At 38.2% G+C, this 20,147-nt stretch overlaps 1 protein-coding gene across 1 annotated transcript in view; it reads left to right on the top strand.

Moving 5' to 3' along the window:
• The window catches only part of KCNK2 (potassium two pore domain channel subfamily K member 2), a 122,193-nt gene that overhangs the window by 57,212 nt on the left and 44,834 nt on the right, over positions 1-20,147 (top strand). The window contains exons 4-5 of the mRNA XM_042926029.1: positions 8,642-8,802; positions 11,870-12,056. Of these exons, the coding sequence (XP_042781963.1) occupies positions 8,642-8,802; positions 11,870-12,056 (348 nt within the window). The remainder of the gene's footprint in view (positions 1-8,641; positions 8,803-11,869; positions 12,057-20,147) is intronic.

Here is a 20,147-nt window from a genome sequence, read left to right as displayed (position 1 = left end):
CGTCCTGATCCCAGATAGTTAGCTCTAAGCAATTGAGTTAATAATTTAAATCTCAGCCTTAACAGTTAGCTGTTTAACCTTGAACACATTATTTTCCCTCAATAAACCTCAGTTGCCACATTCAGAGAGTAGGGATAATTAGTTGTGCTTAATCTCATAGGGTTGTGAATGTTTAATTAAGTATCCATAGGAAGGGATTAGCAGTATATCTGGCACATAGTGAGAGAGTGATGTTCAGTAGATAACAGTGTTGGCCGGGGCACCTGGGTGGCTCAGTTGGTTAAGTGTCCGACTTCGGCTCAGGTCGTGATCTCGCAGTTGGTGAGTTTGAGCCCCACGTCAGGCTCTGTGCTGACAGCTCAGAGCCTGGGGCCTGCTTCGAATCCTGTGTCTCCCTCTCTCTCTGCCCCTCCCCTGCTCACACTCTGTTGCTCTCTCTCTCAAAAATAAACGGTAAAAAAATTTTTTTTAAATAACAGTGTTGGCCATTAGTTTTATTATTGGCAATGAAGATTATTTTTTTTTTTTATTTTTGGCAATAAAAACATAGTAATATAGTAATACCACAGCCAGTCTAGAAGAGGTGCTCTAATCAAGATCATCCTAAATATAAAGGAACAGAGGCAGATTTACCTTCAGGCTAATGAGAGTTCAGCTTCCAGGGTCCCCCACTTGGTTGGGTTTAGTCCCTAAGTTTGTATTCTCTTTCCTAAAAGCCCCCTTCCCCCACACTGCATAGCTTTAGACCCATAAACCCTGCCCCTGTCACAGGGGTATAAATTAGAATCACTTCTGTAGATATTTAAAAATACATGTGCACATTCCCCTCCCCTCCCTGTGGAAGACAATAATTTAGTTGTTCTGGGGTGGATTTTTTTCCCTAAGTTTCATATGTGATTCTGATGTGGTTTAAAACCAGCGATCTGGAAGAACAATGTACAACTTTGCAAAAGTTCTGAAATGAATACGTCTTTTCAAGACACTATTTAATTGTCTTTTGATTAAGATCATATTTTTCTGGAACCGTATTTTTTCTTTAGTGTTTGGTTAGGTTCTTTGCTATATAGCATAGCTTTAAAAAGACCAGATGTGATTATCATTTCACATTGATTTCTGAAAGGCTTGCTCTTTTTTTTAGGTTGCTAAGTGAGCATACCCTGAATTTATATTGTTCTTTTTCTCACCCACTTCTAACATATTTCTCTTATGCCTTACAATATTAATGTTTTTCTGCAGCTAAAATAATTTAAATTGTTTTGTGTTAAAATAATATTTTGATTGTTATTTTTAGAGGTGATTTTTAAAATATAATTTGCGCAGATCAAAAACTTCTCTTTTCCTTGTCAGTCCTGAATAAAATTAAAAGCAGTAAAAAAAAAAAAAATAGTACTGTAGAACTATTTAATCTGGTAAGTCTATTTAACTAAAATATGGGGTATTAACAAAAGCCCATAGATAATTATTTTCAATTCAACCAATTTTCTTCCGCATCTGTTATGAGCGAAGCACTAAACAAGACATGGAAAAGGAAGAAAAATTCTTAAAACACAGTCCCTTGAAGTTTATCATCAAAAAGAAAGGTAAAAGCATATGATTAAATGGCAAGAACTCATGTTAGAGTAATGTATAATTTCTCCAAAAGCAGCAGAAAGTACTGTGTTTGTTGAGAGAAGGCAAGATGGTACCTGGTTGAAAGGGTAAGGAATGGCTGGGTGTTGGAAGGGGGGACAGAATGGACAGACAGGATCTCAACACGATAACTGAGGGGCCAGATTTGTGCCAGCTTCAGAACAAACAACATAAAACACATAAAGAATCAGAAAAGTCCAGCTCGGTGTTTTTCAGCAAGTAGTTATGACTCTAGTGTTACCGGAAGGTACAACAATTGTATAACAATGAATATTGGGAAAAAGGGACAGGTGATGTGTACTGAAAGACCTTGGAATACCTAAGTGTTTAGTAGGAGTATCAGGACTTAAAGCTGCTGTGCTCTGGGGAGAATGAACTATTATCAGATGGATTTGTGTGAGAAAAGACCATATTTGGCCTGTTTTGATGCCTTGGGGTAGTGGTGGTGGAACAGGTAAGAAGCAGGGAACGAAATCAAAGGGTGGTCGTGCAGAAGGGATCAGCCTCATTGCTTACAAAGCCACGTGGCTTCGGGGTCTGGGCATGAGGGAGATTTGAGAACTCTGGCTGCTGTGTGATGATTGCTTTACCGCCAACAAGATGGTGGTGCTGAGGCTTAAGTGTCGGGTCAGGCTGTCATCTAGATGACAGAGTTCAGGGGTCTCCTCAGCACACTTGATGTGGGAGAGTGGGGGCTGGAGAAGGCACACACTTCTGTGAAAATTACTCCGTGAGAAAAACCTTTATAAGACAATCCATGAGGTATTAAAGATAAAGGTCACTAAAAGAGAGTGGCAAGACAAAGTAAGATGCCAGTGTAGTTATCTGCTGGTCACCACTAAGAACAAAACCCTGAACTACTGTAGGGAGGGGGATGAAACTTGCTAGTTTGGTCATTTTTAAGGGAAAAGTACTATCCAGAAGTCAAGCAATAAATAAGAACTGTGGATGCAACCTATGAGCAGAAGAGATTTTAAGGGATAAAGAGAGACGATAGAGGGATATCTTCATGTAGCACCTTTTCTTTTTTTTTTTTTTGTTTTGTTTTGTTTTTAACATTTATTCATTTTTGAGAGACACAGAGAGACAGAGCACAAGCAGAGGTGAGGCAGAGGGAGAGGGAGACACAGAATCCGAAGCAGGCTCCAGGCTCCGAGCTGTCAGCACAGAGCCTGACGTGGGGCTCGAACTCATGAACTGTGAGATCATGACCTGAACCAAAGTCGGACGCTTAGCCGACTGAACCACCCAAGCGCCCCCATGTATCACCTTTTCATAACCCCAGCGCTTTGGTGAGATCCACAACCAAAGAGCTGTTTGAGAACATTTTAGATGCAAGCTCTGAAACTTTATCCGGTACTCTTGAAAATCTTAGCACTTAGCGTGAGGAACTGCCAGAAGAGAATGCAGAGGGGCTACAATAAAGGGGAGGCAGCAAGAAAGGAGCTTGGGGAAGCATTAAGTTATTTAGACATCCAGTGGAAATGCACTAGGGCTGTAGTGGTGACTAAGACATGGTGCCTGGCCTTCCACAACTTCTGATTACAGAACTGATGGTTACAATCTAGAGAGATAAGTCTTAAGATAGGGAAATGTGTATGCAGGATGGGGGTCAAAGCCAGTCTTGGGGGTGCGTAGCAAGGCTCAAGGAGAGCTTCTTGGAGAAAGTAATATCTAACCTAAGTAATGATGGATATTTAAGGGTGAGTCAGATGAAGAGTGGGTGTGTGGAGGGTGTACATTTGAGACAAAAGAAGAAACATAATCAGAGGAAGTTCGATGAACTTACTTGGGTCTTTCATCTATGTGGTACTTCTTTTCACATAGGGCGAGATATTTTTTTCCCTTCCAGAATAGTAATCAATATACTCAAACATTTTAATTACATAATCACTCAATTTCCAACCTACCTGTAATATTTTAAAGAAAATCATATGTGCACATGTGTTCTTTTCTGTTTTGACCCATCCCATTCTACAGTAGCTCAAGCTGTTCCCTAAAGGTCTTGTATATGTCTTGATAAGGTAACTTACAGGTATTTCACATTTCCCTTAATCTTATAAATAAGGCATTTTTCCATTTAATTTAGCACATTTAAGGTAGTGCTGAAATATTATAATACCGTTGGTTTCTTCATATATATCATGCCTTCAGCACTTTTGTTGAGCTTCTCTCTGTACAACAACTTCCAGTATTCCCCTGTGTTTGCTAGATATTTAATTCTACCTGCAACTAATATGTTTCTCTTCATAATAAATATTTCTTTTACATGTTCACTGCCACTACATGTGCTAGAGCTTTCAGAATAATACTATACAGTAGTTTCAAAGTGGATGTCCTTTTTCCCTCCAATTTGAGGGGAATTCCTTTTGTGCTTTAGTATGAAGTGTGATAGTAAATGTTTTGAGATAGATCATGATAAGACAATAATTTTCTATTTCTAGCATTCAGAGAACTACAAGAAATGGTAGAGAATATTGTCCAGTGCCTTTTGATCTATAAATGTCATGTACTTACCGAGGCTTTCCAAACTTTTTTTTACTGTTGTGCAATATTTCAAGTAGTAGAAATGTCTACAAAGAATAATATTGCACATAACCATCTATCGTTCGCTTTCATCACATCTTAACACTGCTTTATGCTGTATTTGTTGTTACTCTCTTTAGATAAAATAATACAGGAATTTGAAGGCTTTTAATCATCCTTTCCAGTCTTGCTCGGTAGCCCCCTCTCCCCACCCCCCACTCATTAACATTCATTGTTTCCTTGATCTTCTCTCCCCTTTGGGCAGGTACCCCTGCTTCCAGATATGTTTGGGTCTGTTTCTGAGCTCTCTATTGTGTCCTGATTGGTCTGTCTTTCCCTGTTCAATACCACATTGTCTTAATCATATTGTTTTTAGCTAAAGTAGGTCATCATGTAGGACAAATCTGCCCACCTCATTTTTCCCCCCAAAATTTTCTTAGCAATTATTGGTCCTTTACTTTCTTACATGATTTTTATAAAAGTTCATAAAATTTTACTGAAAACCCTTGCAAAATATCTATTACAATTGCATTGTATTTAACATAAATTTGGTAAAAATTAACACCTATATCTTTCTTCATTTCTTCAGGTTTCTTTTGCAGCTTTTTTTGGTAATTTTCTCCATCAAATACTTAAATGTTATTTATTATATTCTTAGCTGTCTTAATTGCTAATGTTATTAAGATCCTTTGATTTTGTACTACATTTGGTGATTGGTTCTTTCTGGGAGTATAGGAATGTTATGTGTGTGATTAGGTCCCAGGCACTGGGCCTAAAATACCTGGGTTTGAATCCCAGCTCTCCCACTTTTACTAGCTGTGTCTATCCTTGGGAAAATGATTTAACCTTTCTGTCCTTCTATTTCCTCATTTGAAAAATGGAGAGTATTAGTACCCACCTCACAATGGTTATTGTGAAAATTAAGTCAATTAATACGTTTAATTGGTTGTAAGAGTGCTTAGCACATATAAATATGCTGTTAAATAGTTTGCCTACTGACTGTGCTAAATACATTGATCTGCTAATCTTCAACCAATAGTATGATTAATAGTAATTACAATAATTATTGTTATAGCACCTAACATATATGGAGAATATAATAAAATTTCCTGAGCACCTTTCATGTGATACCTAACTCTATGAAATAAATAATAATAGCAATATACCATTTATCAAATGAGGAAATAATTTACCAAAGGCCACATATTTCTTGAGTCAGGAATCCAGGAATGGCTATAATATATTGGAAACACAGAGTTTTTATCCTTGTATTTCTTTCAATCAGTTAATTTTAGACTTTTTAGACTTTTAAGAGCCCTGATGTTTGGAGGCGCCTGGGTAGCTCAGTCAGTTAAGCCTCCAACTTCGGCTCAAGTCATGATCTCGCCGTTCCTGAGTTCGAGCCCCACGTCGGGCTCTGTGCTGACAGCTCGGAGCCTGGAGCCTGCTTCGGATTCTGTGTCTCCCTCCCTCCCTGCCCCTCCCCTGTTCACACTCTGTCTGTGTCTCTCTCTCTCAAAAATAAATAAACATTAAAAAAAAAAAGCCCTGATGTTTGCATATCTTACTATAAATCTGTGGACTTTTTACTAGATGACCAGTATTTAACATCTTAAAAGATATTGATAAATCTAAATAGCTAATTCCATCTGACACAAATACGAATTCACCTTACAAGCTGCTTGGTATAAATATGCATGTACCTCACCTCCATCTCACCAAAAAGTTGCATTGACATGACAAAAAACATATGAAAATTATGGGGGGAAAGTCCATAGTGTGTGGAAGGCAGGGGAGATGTCGAAGGAACCACAACAGGAATGGATTCGAGAATGATGTGTAGCATATAGATTCAGGTGACAATGAAATTCGAATTAAGGAGCCCACATTCCAGATACGAGCAAAATCTAGGATTCTAAAGAGAAAGTTTTCTAAGGGAACTTCATAAAGACTCCAAAATTAGAAGCAGAAGTGAGCCCAGGGGCGGCAGCCTATAAATTAATCAAAGTTCTGTGGAACCACTAATCTTAACTTGTACAGTAGCTGACTCCAGTCTTCCTCCAGAATAAAGCTGTGACTGCAACTTTTCCATTTGAAAGGTTACCAGGGAAAGCACTTCGAAAAAGAGTAAGGTTGTTATGCAGATTTCAGTCCATGCATTCTCTACAGATGCAGTTTTCTAGAGATTTAATCATTCCTTTCTCTCTGCTACTGAGGGAGACATGCTTACAAATGGATATTTCCCTTATTCCTTTAAATATCTCTTACAAAAAGGTAACTTCTAGTTGGTTTGCTAAGTTCCTTATGTGTCCACAGCTTCTTAAAAATAACTAGCTTAAAATAATCAGTATGCCGGGGTGCCTGGGTGGCTCAGTTGGTTAAGCATCTGACTTTGGCCAGGTCATGATCTCGAAGTTCCTGAGTTTGAGCCCCTGCTGTCAGCACAGAACCGGTTTCAGATCGTTCGTTCCCCACCCCCACCCACCCCCCCCCCCCCCCCCCCCGCCTCTCCCCCTCTTGCTTTCTGTCTCTCTCAAAATAAATAAATAAGCTTAAAAAATAATAATCGGTATGCCAAAGAGACATCTTAGGGTGGCAAAATTTGCTCTGCTACACCTTTGAAATCCTTGGAACATTAAAAAAAAGTTAACAATTTCGGGGCACCTGGGTGGCTCAGTCGGCTGAGTGTCCTATTTCAGCTCAGGTCATGATCTCACAGTTCGTGAGTTCGAGCCCACGTCGGGCTCTCTGCTGACAGCTCAGAGCCCGGAGCCTGCTTCAGATTCTGTGTCTCCCTCTCTCTCTGCTCTTCCCCTGCTCACATGCTGTCTCTCTCTCAAAAATAAATAAAGATTTTTTAAAAGTTAACAATTTTAAGGTTGTTGGTTATTTTTTGGTAGGTGTTTGAATGAAAACAGGATTTCAAAAGTTGCTATTTAGCTTTCATCTTTAAGTAATTTTAGCATATTTGAATTCTCTTAAATTAAGGCAGGACACTCTTCCAATAAATGACCACGAAAGCTCTATAGTTAATAGTATTATCAGTATAGAGAGACAGAAATACATTTAATGAAAATATTGGCGTTATTGCATGTGTTACCCCCTTCAGTTTTCAGCATCTAGTTTAACTGGAACATTAGCTCTACTTTGTGGATTATTGAAATGTTTGCTTATTAAAATATTTTATATTAAAATATATTTTTAAAAGATTCTTAACTAGTTGAAATCTATGATTAATATCTTTTAATATTGGGGAGTTTCTGAATTACCCTTGAGGTTGTTAAAAAACAAATTTCACTGAGTACATTTGAATTGGCTTTATTAAATGATTCATGAATTGGGCAGCATCCCATCTAGCTAGCAGAGGGGAGCTCGGAGGAGTTGTACAACATCCAACACTTTTAGAGAGTAAGTATGGGATGATAAAGTTACTGGTAAAAGGAAAGGATTCTCCGGGCAAGATAGCTTTCCCTGAGAGGGAAGAGCAGGAAATCTTATTATGTGGATCACCTCATCTTCCTTTAGGGGTGGGCAGAAGATGAGGGTGTGATGGAGAGGGCCGGCGTGGTCTGCCACACTTTGGCTCTGATAGGAAAATTCCTGACCTACTGGTTAAGGTTAGGACTAAGGCTACATTTCTGGGTAAAGTTGAAACTGCAAGTAGATTAGCTATGAAGCCCCAGTTTGGGGATTCGGTCTAAGTGGTGCCATTTTGGGCCCATGGTTTGTTGTTGTTGTTGTAATTTTTTTTAAGTTTATTTTTATTTGTTTTGAAGACTTAGGCAGTGTGAGTGGGGGAAGAACAGAGAGAGAGAGAAGACAGAGAATCCCAAGCAGGCTCTGTGCCATCAGCGTGAAGCCGACATGAGGCTCGAACTCACAAAACCACCAGATCATGACCTGAGCTGAAACCAAGAGTCAGATGCTTAACTGACAGAGCCACCCGGGAGCCCCTGGGCCCCTGGTTTTATAGCTGGGGTGCCGGGGTCAAGAGCACCTGGTTCTGGGGTTCCCAAACAGACCATGTCCGGGCACTCTCTGCTGACAAAATCCAAAGGCAGAGAAATGAGTGGCAGTGAAGCAAGAAAGAAATTTATTTCAGACAGGCCAACGCTGGGAAGACAGAGGACTAGCATCTCAAAGACTGCCTCCATAGGCCAAAAATACCTGCAGGTTTACTTACAATGTGGGGCAAACGTGGGTGGGCAGGCCCAGGTAGGCAGTGAAGGTTAAATGGACCATTGTCTTGCGGTCAATTACAGGCAGGGTCTTCCTGGCTCAGTTAAGACTTTATCGCTTGAGGGGGCAGTTACAGTCTCCTGCCTGTGGCAAGTGCTAGGCTGGAAGGAAGAATCCAAGCAGAAAGTTTGAGGTCAAAATGGAGAGACCCAAAGTCCTGGTTCAGTTTTCTTGTTTCTTTTTAACAAGGTCATATGTTTTAAACTATTACTCGTTTATAATCAATTTTTTTTTTTTTTGTATTTAGGATTTGGAAATATCTCACCGCGCACAGAAGGGGGGAAAATATTCTGTATCATTTATGCCTTACTGGGAATTCCCCTCTTTGGTTTTTTGTTGGCTGGAGTTGGAGATCAACTAGGGACCATATTCGGAAAAGGAATTGCAAAAGTGGAAGATACATTTATTGTAAGTATAATAGACTTTTAACTACATATGTTGTTGAATTTTTTAAAATTAAACTTTTCTATCACCTCAGGTACAGTTAGACATTCAAGTTATTGGGTTTTCCATAACCTTTTATGCATGTAACTCACTGCATAGTTATTTTTATATTTAATTTGAATGAGTAAACTAATGCATGAGAAAGACCCAAAAATACGTAGAAATAAAGTAGAAATTTGACAGCCCTAGGTTCAAATTCCAGATGTCTTGCTGTATTCTCTCTTTTTAAAAACACATTTGAATGTTTATTTTTGAGAGAGAGAGAGGGGCGGGCAGAGAGAGAAGGAAACATAGAATCTGAAGCAGGCTCCAGGCTCTGAACTATCAGCACAGAGCCCAACACACGGCTCAAACCCATGAACTGCAAGATCATGACCTGGGCCAAAGTCGGCAGCTTAACCGACTGAGCCACCCAGGCACCCAGTCTTGCCATATTCTCTTAAGTTAGCTATTTTACCCTGAAACCTCCCTTTTTCATTTCTATGATGTGAATAGGTACTGGTGATGGAGACATCACTCTGAGAATTAGAGATAAAAATAAAAGCTTCATGTAGCTAGTAAATACCTGATGGTATTTTCTCATTTAAATTTGCTTTGGTATCTTTTTTTGTTGCTGGTGGCATTCTAAACTTATATAGCCCTTTTGTGAAGGACATCATATTTAGCAAACCCGATAAAGGCGATCCTGTAACTTAATTCAGTGATATCACTGATAGAAACTTACCTAAGGGGTGTAATTCAGTAGAACCACAAATAATACACTCGAAGATGTTCATCACTATATTATACTCAGTAGAAAAAATAAGTAAAACGAAAATGCTTTTATTAGAATTATAAATGAAAGATAGTAATAAGACCACTATGATTACAAGCTTCTATTCTTGAAGGAAATTACCAAGAAAATGGTTTCATGAGAGGGTGGGATTATAAATGATATGTTGTTACCATCACCACTATTACAAATGCATTTTACTTATTATTCAATAGCGTTTCATCTTTTCACAAACATTTCAACAAAGCATTTTACATTTAATTATGTTGATGAAATAAGGCTACTGAATATTGGTTTTTCCATATATATTCCAGTTTTCAGCATTAGTTATATTTTATATTCAAGTTCACACTTCACCCTCAGGTATTTTTACAGTTAGAATGGAGTAGTATGGTGATTCCAAAATATGAGTGTCATCCTGTTTGGGGTATTATACTTCTCTTATATTGATATTTAAAGTATCTTGTACTTACATTAATTGAGAGGGAAGATTAGTGCCGTCAACTTGGTAATGCTGAATTGTTCATTCATTCAACAAATTTTTTTCTTAATTTTTTTTTTTAATTTGAGCAGAGTTGACATACAATATTGCATTAGTTTCAAGTGTATGACTTAGTGATCTGACAGGTTTAAACATTATGCTGTCTTTGCCATAATTGGGTATAGCAACCATCTGTCCCATTACACTGCTATTACAATATCACTGGTTTTCTTACGTCGTGCCTTTCATTCCCTTGACTTATTCATTCCATAACCGGAAGCCCGTATCTCTGTCTCCCCTTCACCCATTTTGCCCAATTCTCCCTTTCCCCTCCCCTCTGGCAACCATCAGTTTGTTCTCTGTATTTATAGTTCTGATACTGCTGTCTGTTCGTGTATTCGTTTGTTTTATTTTATTCAACGAATTTTGGGTTGCCTACTGGATGCCAGGCAACGTTTTTCATGCATCTACATGGGGGCATAAAACACATAAAACACCTGGTAGTGAATACGTGACAGTGGTCATGATTCCACACTTAGTACTAACCACTGTTGTGAGAACTTTACAAACACAAATTCGTCTAAATTTCACTTATGTGATAAGGATGGTGGACTAGAGAAACTTTTTTTTTCGCTTTCCATTCTAATTGGTTTCCTAGATCGTTATCTCTAGAAATTTGTCGAGTTTTAAAACTTAGTGGTTTTTATATGGTGGGGATGCGACCTATAATTTTAATAGCAGATAGGAAAGATCCAGTTAGAGATATTTAGCCTCAAATGAAGATCCGGAGATAAATTGTTGTATGTACAAACATATATACAAATATGTTATACTGAGGAGATTCCTGATAAGAGAAGAAGGTGAAAAAATATGGGTACTCTGAAGACAGCTGTCGTGAAGGGGTATTGAAGATTTATCCTTGCCTCCATGTCATGTTTGATTTATTCCGTTGTACAATTTAAAGCCATAGAAGAGAGAGATAATTCATCTGGTTCACAGGGAAATCAACTGTGGCCATTAAGTCTGTGAGCACTTCAGCTGACTCAATTGAATAATGATAGGAAAACATACAGGGAAATTTTTCATAAAATTAATAATTTTTATCAATTATCAGTAGTCAATATTTAATTTTTTAATGTTTATTTATTCCTGAGAGAGAGAGAGAGAAAGAGACAGAGACAGAGGGCAAGCAGGGGCAGGGCAGAGAGAGAGAGACAGTATCCAAAGCACATGCCAGGTTCTGAGATGTCAACACAGAGCTTGACGTGGGGCTCGAACTCACAAACAGCAAGATCATGACCTCAGCCAAAGTCGGACGTTTAACCAACTGAGCCACCCAAGCATCCCATCAATAGTCAATATTTAGTTAACAGTTCACTTTTCTCTATTTTGCTGTATTTCCAGATTATGCTTGGCTCACTATCAGCAGGATGCCTATAGGATAGAAATATTTCAAAAGTAGTTCACATAAACAAGGAATGATGTAAATCTCAAATTGTATTCACAGAGCAAATGTAATTTATTTTGAAAGTATTTTACCTGTTGTAAATCTATGTAAGGGTAAAGTGGCATCGTCATGAGCATTGATTGCTTTGAGTTAGGTGTGTTCTCTCCAATTTTTATAAGACAATTGAAAATTAATCATGAAAGGGAAAAAAATAACATCCTTACTTGCTAATTTGTTGATAGCTGTGTGTTAGGTTAGCTTTGCAGGTGCACCAATAATCAATAAATCTCCATCAGTGTCTCTTTCTCGCTGTCTTCACTCTCACCCATAGAAGTGGAATGTTAGTCAGACCAAGATTCGCATCATCTCAACCATCATATTTATACTGTTCGGCTGTGTACTCTTTGTTGCTCTGCCTGCGATCATATTCAAGCACATAGAAGGCTGGACTGCCCTGGACGCCATTTATTTTGTGGTCATCACTCTAACAACCATTGGATTTGGCGACTACGTAGCAGGTAAGTTTTTCCTGGCACCAACAGTACTCGTCTAACCCGTGTCCTTTAGACTTTTTGCTTGGGTTCATAGCACAACACAGTGTGTCTGTCTTAATTTCCCAGGCCTGCCTTAATAAACAAAATTCCCCAAACTGGGTGGCTTTGACCAAAAGAAATTCATTGCCTCACTGAAGTTCAAAATCAGGGTGACAGTAGGGGCACGATCCCTCTTGAGGCTCTAGGTGGCCTTCCTTCCTCCTTGTTTCTTTCAGCTTCTGGAGGAGGCAATCAGTTTCTGCCTGTCCTGCCCCATTATTATCCCTGCTTATGACGTCACATGGCATTTGTTCTCTCTGTGTCCCTGTAGCTGTGTCCCTCTTCTTATATGGACACTGGTCATACTGGATGGAAAGCCCACTCTACTCCAGTATGCATTCAGATTAACTAATTACATCTTCAAGGACCTTATTTTTCCTATAAGGCCATGTTCCAAGGTCCTGGGGACTCATACCATTTTGAAAGACCATTTAATCCATAACAGTGACAGAGACAAAAGATAAGTCATTCTTCTGTGACAGTGGAGGTAAGCAGAAAGGTGCAGTTGAACATTTAGATTTCATTCTAGGAAAGAAATATATGTTGCTGTTTGTTCAGAATCTTATATTCCCACCTTAGTTTCAGAAACCAGACAATCTGCCCCTTAATTTTTTTTTTGTTTGTTTTTTTTTGTTTTTATTTAGTGTTTCGTGAATTCGAGTTTAACTTCTCTTTGCTCTTTTTACTTAAGCCTTTTCCTGACTTAGTTTTAAAAACACCTGCAAACTTTAGAAGATATTCTAAGCTATTTTCAAACCTTCTTTTCTCTAAGATATTTAACTCCTTTAATTTCCAGTTCTCAGGGAAGTATTTTTCACCTTAACCAAAGTGGCCACATTTTTTTGTTTTGTGTTTTTTGATATTTCCTTTTGTACATGTTATTACAATTGCAGTTTGCTTTATTGTTTTATCTCTTAGGTCTTCACTTCCTATCATTTTAATTCTTTCTTTACCATTTATATTATCCAGTTGTCATTATTATTCTAACTCCAGTTTTCAATAAATTATAGTAATGATGGTAAGAGTAACCATGGTGATGTTCTATCATGGACCATTTTGACTAGCTCTTGAAAATCTAAACCTTTTTTTTTTAGAAAATCCAATTTGAAGTATTAGAAAATCATGCTAAACACTATAGTAGGAATGTGCTCTTCAACTTCCCAGAATAAACTCACCAGCCTAATTTCATTTTAAGAGAGTTTTATGCTTTCTGGCTGTTTACTGTTCTTTCTCATCCCAAACTTCTTACATGTTTTCAGAGAAAAACTGTTTTGCACAGTTCTCTAATATCTCAGAGAAGCCTGATGGTTCATCTGTTTCTATTGATTTGTTAATTATAGTTGAGCCTGGCAAAGCCCCCCTTTCTAGGGAACATAGATCCTTGAAGGTGGGGATGTTTTCCTGAAGGAAGCTTTGCTTTTGGTCAGAAATACTGTGCACATATCTCTGTACTGGATGGAGGCCCCAAAAAGGGGAGGGTGCATCACTCTGCTGGAGATCCTTTAGTTTTCTAATTAGCAAACTGTCGACACAGTAATCGCAGACATTTTAGCTCCTTAGGAGAAGACACGCTTCTGTTCTAAAGCACCCATTTTTCTAACCTCTCATGGAAGGTGTATGATTGGCTTAAGCAGAAATAGAAAGTGCATTAATGTAGGAGAAAGGAAGACACAGTGAGAAGATAACAAGATTTAGACTTGTGGTATGTTAACCCCCGGTCTCTTGTGCCACTTAATGAATATCAAGTCTTATAACAGCTGTAGCATATACAGGTATTAGTGAGGAGTCTAATGCAAGCTTTGCATTGCATGTGTTATTTTAATTTTAGTTTTTAATTTTGTATGGTAAGGCAATATTTTGTTTCTTTTTCCGCTTTATTGAGATAGAATTGAAAATAAAATTGTAAGATGTTAATAAGTATACACCGTGGTGATTTGATATATGTACATATTATAAAAGCATCTAGTTCATCTAGTTAATTAACACATTAACACATGCATCTTCTCACCTGTTTATCTTTCGGAGGGGGCGGGTGGTAAGAACATTTAAGTTCTACCCCTAACATTTCGATAATCTAATACACTGCACATATTACTTTAAGAAATTGACTGACTACCAGTCCAGTATGTGGCCTGGTCTGGTTAAAAAACAAAACAAAACAAAGATTATAAATACATTTTAAAAAGTGGGTAGAATCCTAAAATAATGTTGTATTTGTGACCACAGTGTAAAATGGCTTAGAAAAAAGAACAAATATTTTTACTTTATGGTTTTGTAGAAGATGAAAAAAGAAAACCACCTTTTTTTTTATACTAACCTTAAGAGATCAACACTTGGAAACTGGCTAGGAGAGCAGTTCACTGAGAACATCTTACGTGTAGGAGTGGGGACCCTAAATTCAGAGTTACGGCACAACACTGTAGGGGAGCATGGTAATAAAATGATATCTGTGTGCCATAAGTGGAATCTAATAAACACCCGTTATTACTAAGATTTTATCATATTGCACCCCTTTCTAAATCCATTACTGTAATTTTATTTCTGCAGAGGAAATAATAAAAACGCACTAGAAATATGCCTTGCTAATAATTAGCAAAGGAATTTGATGGGATTCAAGTGACAAATGCTGAGAAAGATAAATTAGAGAAGAGTCTTCACATGCCAGGTCCTTGTGCCCAGGGAGTGGTTTTGGAAGGAGTGTGTACATGAGGCAGATGTGGCCAAGGCTGGGTAGGAAATGTGTACTCTTTGCAAGATTCTTTGGAAAAACAAAAACCTCGAGTTCTTTTTTTAAAGGTCTGGGAAAAGAATTGCCTCACTTAATTCAATAGAGTACACACAAATAGGTTTTGCTTCTGGGTACCTTGTGGCTGTGGAGTAAAAGTTAGCTATTGAGCAAAGTCAAGTACCCCTTCGGGGAAGTATCGGTTGCTTACTTTCTAGAACCTTCCCTTTTGAAGTGAGATGTCACTACAGATAGTAATCTCGCTTAAAGTTGGTGTTTTTGCCAAGGAAAAGTAGGAGGCACTGCTCCAACTTAAACCTCCTCATCTTTCTATTGGACTATAAATCTCAAAAGAACGCAAGGATATACCTCCTGCAATGCACACTCCCCATCTGATGCCCTTCTCAAACCTGCAAACCCTGCTCGGAATAGGATTAAGGTTTAATCATGTTCTTGTGTTGAACCCCTTTGAAGACCAATTAAAGAACATACTCTTCAAACTGATATTATTAAAGGAAAATAAGAAATTTTGGAGAGCAATATATAAATTGTTTAGGATACAAGTTGTAATCTTGGTGTAAATATTAGAAGCATCTTGAGAGCAACAAGTAAAGATGTGATGTTCTGAACCAGAACTCTGGAGCACAGTGCTCATCTCCAGGGTATGAGCAAGAAAGTCCATGCCAGGTGTAATTTCTGCCATGGGAAGCAGACAGAACAACTCCTGTTTTGATGTATTTGTAAGCCTCATTCCTTACTTTTTACTTGTTATATGTCGTAGTGTCCATGATGTAATTTGTAAGAACATAATAGATTTCTAATTCATAAATAAACATGCATTTAAATTTGCGTGTGCAAAACCTTTCCACTGTCGGGGATATAGAATCAAAAGTATTTACAGATCACTGGTAAAGACAAATCAACACAGTGTTTAGGTCTCATTGTGTATGTGACTGAACAGAGAAATTCAGCATTTAGTAATTTTTCTGCAAGAAGAGACCTGGAAAATTAAAAAAAAAAAATTAATGTTTATTCATTTTTGAGAGACACAGAGAGACAGAGTGTGAGCAGGGGAGGGGCAGAGACTAAGGCAGACACAGTATCTCAAGCAAGCTCCAGGCTCTGAACTGTCAGCATAGAGCCCCACGCAAGACCCGAACCCACAAACCGTGAGATCATGACCTGAGCCAAAGTCAGACGCTTAACCGACTGAGCTACCCAGGCGCCCCAAGACCTGGAAAATTTTAATTTTATATTTGTATTTATGCAAGGGAGGTGTTTTAGTGGCTGGCTGGTTACCTTAGTAACTGGTGTGTGCTCCCTCCTGATGGCCTTTTTTGTTCTTTCACTAGCTTTCAGTGTTCTAGAACTAAAATGGACCCACGAGGCCACAGGGTCACTCCCACACTTATTTGACACATGAATAAACAGACCCCCATTACTAAGACCAGTGCTTCCAGACTAACCCTTCCTAAAAGGCAAGAAGAAACAATGTCAGTTATTTAGCAAAGTGTTGTTTTAGCAGTGCCTATAATTTATAATCAAATTATAGAGGTAAGTTAAAATTAATGGCAAAAATTATGTTTGAGAATTTACTGTTAATTTCCTGCATTCTGTTTCTTAACTTTTGCCATCTTATTTTCCATTTGATGAAAAGTCTGGGGTGACAAGTTGTTAAATCATGCTTACCTTGTAGACTGAGACCTAAATCATCCCTTCACTAAAACCTAAGCAGTAGGGGCACCTGGGTGGCTCAGTCTGTTGAGCATCTGATTCTCGATTCCAGCTCAGGTCATAATCCCAGGGTCATGGGATCAAGCCCTGTGTCAGGCTCTGTGCTGAGCTTGGAGGCTGCTTAAGGTTCTCTCTCTCTCCCTGTGCCCCTTTCCCCAACTTGCATGCTCTCTCTCCCTAAAAAATAAAATAAAACAAAACTAAGCAGTAATATTAATTACCTGGAAATGTGTGACAGACTGAAATCTATTCATTCAGGCTTGCCTCTGTGACTGGTCTTTCAGGTCTATGATTTTTTTTTAAAAATGGTGCTTCTTCAAATTTGGAGAGAAGTCATATAATTACCAAATTAGACACAATTTAAAATTCTCCCCCCCACCACCCAAAATAAAATTCTTATCCAAAGCTACTATCTCGTTTATATATACTATTAGGGTAAGAGTGGGTCAAGCAAGTCAAGAAGCACATTTCCACATCTTGTTTAGAAGCTGCCTGAAGAAGTTCTCAAAACACACCCTTTTTCACAAACTAGGTTTGTTCATAAGATATAATTCGAATGAGTGAAAGCCAGATGAAAAATTACAGTTTCACAAATCAGTGTCCTCACATTACCTGCTCTTCTAATAAAAAACAAAAATTTTAGCCAAAAATATAGATGTTCTAAGAAATCCTCATGGCTGATCTTAGGAAAACACATTTTCCATCAGAGCATAAATTAATTTAGCCATCCAGATATGTCTCCTTGGAATTTGGATCAATCTTTAGTTGAATAATGAAATTTTCCATATCTCACAGGTGGCTATTGAAAGTGTAGGGGCTAAGGACTGGTTCTCCCAAGATGGGCCACTATGCCATAAAGATTATTTTGAGTTAAAAGTAACCAAAACCCACCGATGCAGGAAAAGCTCTCTGCCTCCCCCTCAACTGCCTAAATATATTGGAAAAGAGAGTCTGTCCCAGGAAGAGAGCTATTAACAAAGACTCCCCTTTACCTAAGAAACTTACCTGCATAATAGGACAACCTTTGTTTTTCCAAACATCTCTTCTCATCTTCCTGGTAATGGTCTTCCTCCCCTTTGTGTCCTTAGACCCCTACCCCTCTTCTTAGGTCATATAATCTTCATGTTGCTTCACTGTCTTTGAAATTTCACGTCTATGTGGATTCCCTGCCCATACACCTATTAAATTTCCCCTGTTCAATCTGTCTCATGTCAGTTTGATTCTAAGTCGAGCTAGAAGGACCATAGGGCAGAGGAAGGGCCTCCTCCTCAACAAAGCTTACTGAGTTAATCAGGCTTTAGGCTTAGTGACGATATGCTCCTCTAAAATATAATTTCAGGGGCGCCTGGGTGGCGCAGTCCGTTAAGCGTCCGACTTCAGCTCAGGTCACGATCTCGCGGTCCGTGAGTTCGAGCCCCGCGTCAGGCTCTGGAGCCTGCTTCCGATTCTGTGTCTCCTCTCTCTGCCCCTCCCCCGTTCATGCTGTGTCTCTCTCTGTCTCAAAAGTAAATAAACATCAAAAAAAAAATTAAAAAAAAAATAAAACATAATTTCGGACTTTCCAAGGTAAAATTCTTCTGATACTTTTACCTTTACTAAATTTTTATAAATTTTCCCAGTTGTATAATCATTTGTCTTCATTTTTTTTTTCTTAGAAAGAACATATTTGCATATCTCGTATTAAGAATTAAGTTTTCTTGGGGCACATGGGTAGCTCAGTCGGTTAAGCGTCTGACTCTTGATTTCAGTTCAGGTTATGCTCTCCCGGTTCATGGGTTCTGGCCCTGTGTCAGCCTCCCTGCTGACATCATGGAGCCCGCTTGGGAATATCTCTCCCTCTTTCTCTGCCCCTCCCATATGCTCTCTTGCTGTCTCTCAAAATAAATAAATAAACTTAAAAAAAAAAGAATTAAGCTTTCTTGGAATTATGTTTTCAAAGTCATTATCAGAAATGAAGTTTTTCGTAACCAAACTATTGATTTCCCTTATAACTGAAAACATGAGTCATTTGGTGGAGTGCTCAGAGCTTGCTGAATGGAAAGGCAATTTATCATGAGAACATACAAATCTCTGTTGAGAAATCATAGCAGGTTTTTTGGTTCAAAACAGTGCTAACAGAGACCCTTTAGAGAACAGTCCTGATGTTGCCTAATGTTTTGCAACTATGTCAGTGGCCAGCTGTTGAACTGATCAATAACAGTAAAAATTTTCCAGGACTTCAGTGGGTAAGAAGGAAAGTAGCTGATGAGGAATGAAGTCTACTGAATGAATAACAGTCACCACTCCCACCACAACAATGTCTCAGAAAAATCACTTTTATCAGAAAGGGAGGGTGTATGTGACTGCTAGGGGAGATGTATTATATTCATCATTCATTTATTTATTCGTGTTTAGTGAGCACATACCGGGTATTAGACCCTGTGTTTATATTGTGATAGTGATAATAATTGTTCTAATTCCTTTTCCTTTGGGACAGAATGTTTGAAAATTGGGGGCAAAAATTAAATAGGGAACTTTCTTGTCTTCCTGGTAGTCATTCTGTTTCATAATATAGGAAAATACTGCAAAGAGTCTGCTCACCCCCAGATTCAGCCAGTAACTCTCTGAGAACTCACAAGAGAATGGATGGTTGTCTGCATGATGAATTAAATAGGATTTGACTCAAATGGGCCAGAAGTCCTAGGACCTGGGGACAAACCAATAAGTTATTTAACTTTTCAGATCCAGAATGGATCTATATAGAAACATGGTGGAAACGTGTGCAGGATAAAAATGAGAAGGAAAATATTCAGTGATTGATAGTTGTGGCTTAGTGAGATAGGCAGTAAATTGTACTAAATATAATGAAAAAGGCTCCAGATTGCTCTATCATGAGACTTAAAGGTAGCTTCCAGGAGTAACAATTTTGTACGTCTTACATACTCTAGGTTTCCATCCATGTGAAGGAAGAGTGAATGACAGTGTATTGATCTTTCTTTCTGATCATAAAACTACTGCTCTTCTCATGGCTATTTTCCTAATTTTAGATCAAGTACCTAGTAGGAAATGGACAACATCTTGAATGCTGACATGGCAAATCCCAAAATATAGGTTCAAATGTTAGAGAGACTTAGTTAACTTGTTTTGCCTTTTGTTTTTCTGACTTAATAGCATATGAGAAGTTCGGCTTAGTAGGTGAGCTGTGGTTTAGTACTGAAGTCATACTTCCATTTGTAAAAAAAGAAAGCAGAGTTTGCAACGTTATTGAAAGAGCCTCTTAGTTCTTAAAACCCTAAGGAGAGTCTTCATTCAGTTAAATTGCTTTACTATAAAAAAATGTATATACTAAAGCAGAAAATAAATTCCCCCTTTTATATTAAGGCAGGCTAGTTTTATTAATAAAAGTAAAGCTAAACGAACAAAAATTAAAATCAATATTTCATATCTAAACTAAAATGCTTAAAGACCAGGTAAAGAAATGATGCCCATTTTCTTTAGAACAAGGTTCTATGTCCATATCTATATTCTGTAATACAAATATAATTTTAAACCAGAGGAGGGGGGCATGGAGTTGATGA

The sequence above is a fragment of the Panthera leo genome, chromosome F3 (assembly GCF_018350215.1).
Source record: "Panthera leo isolate Ple1 chromosome F3, P.leo_Ple1_pat1.1, whole genome shotgun sequence".
Taxonomy (NCBI): Eukaryota; Metazoa; Chordata; class Mammalia; order Carnivora; family Felidae; genus Panthera; species Panthera leo.
Note: the sequence above shows the minus strand (reverse complement) of the source record. Positions and strands in the feature narration are given on the sequence as shown.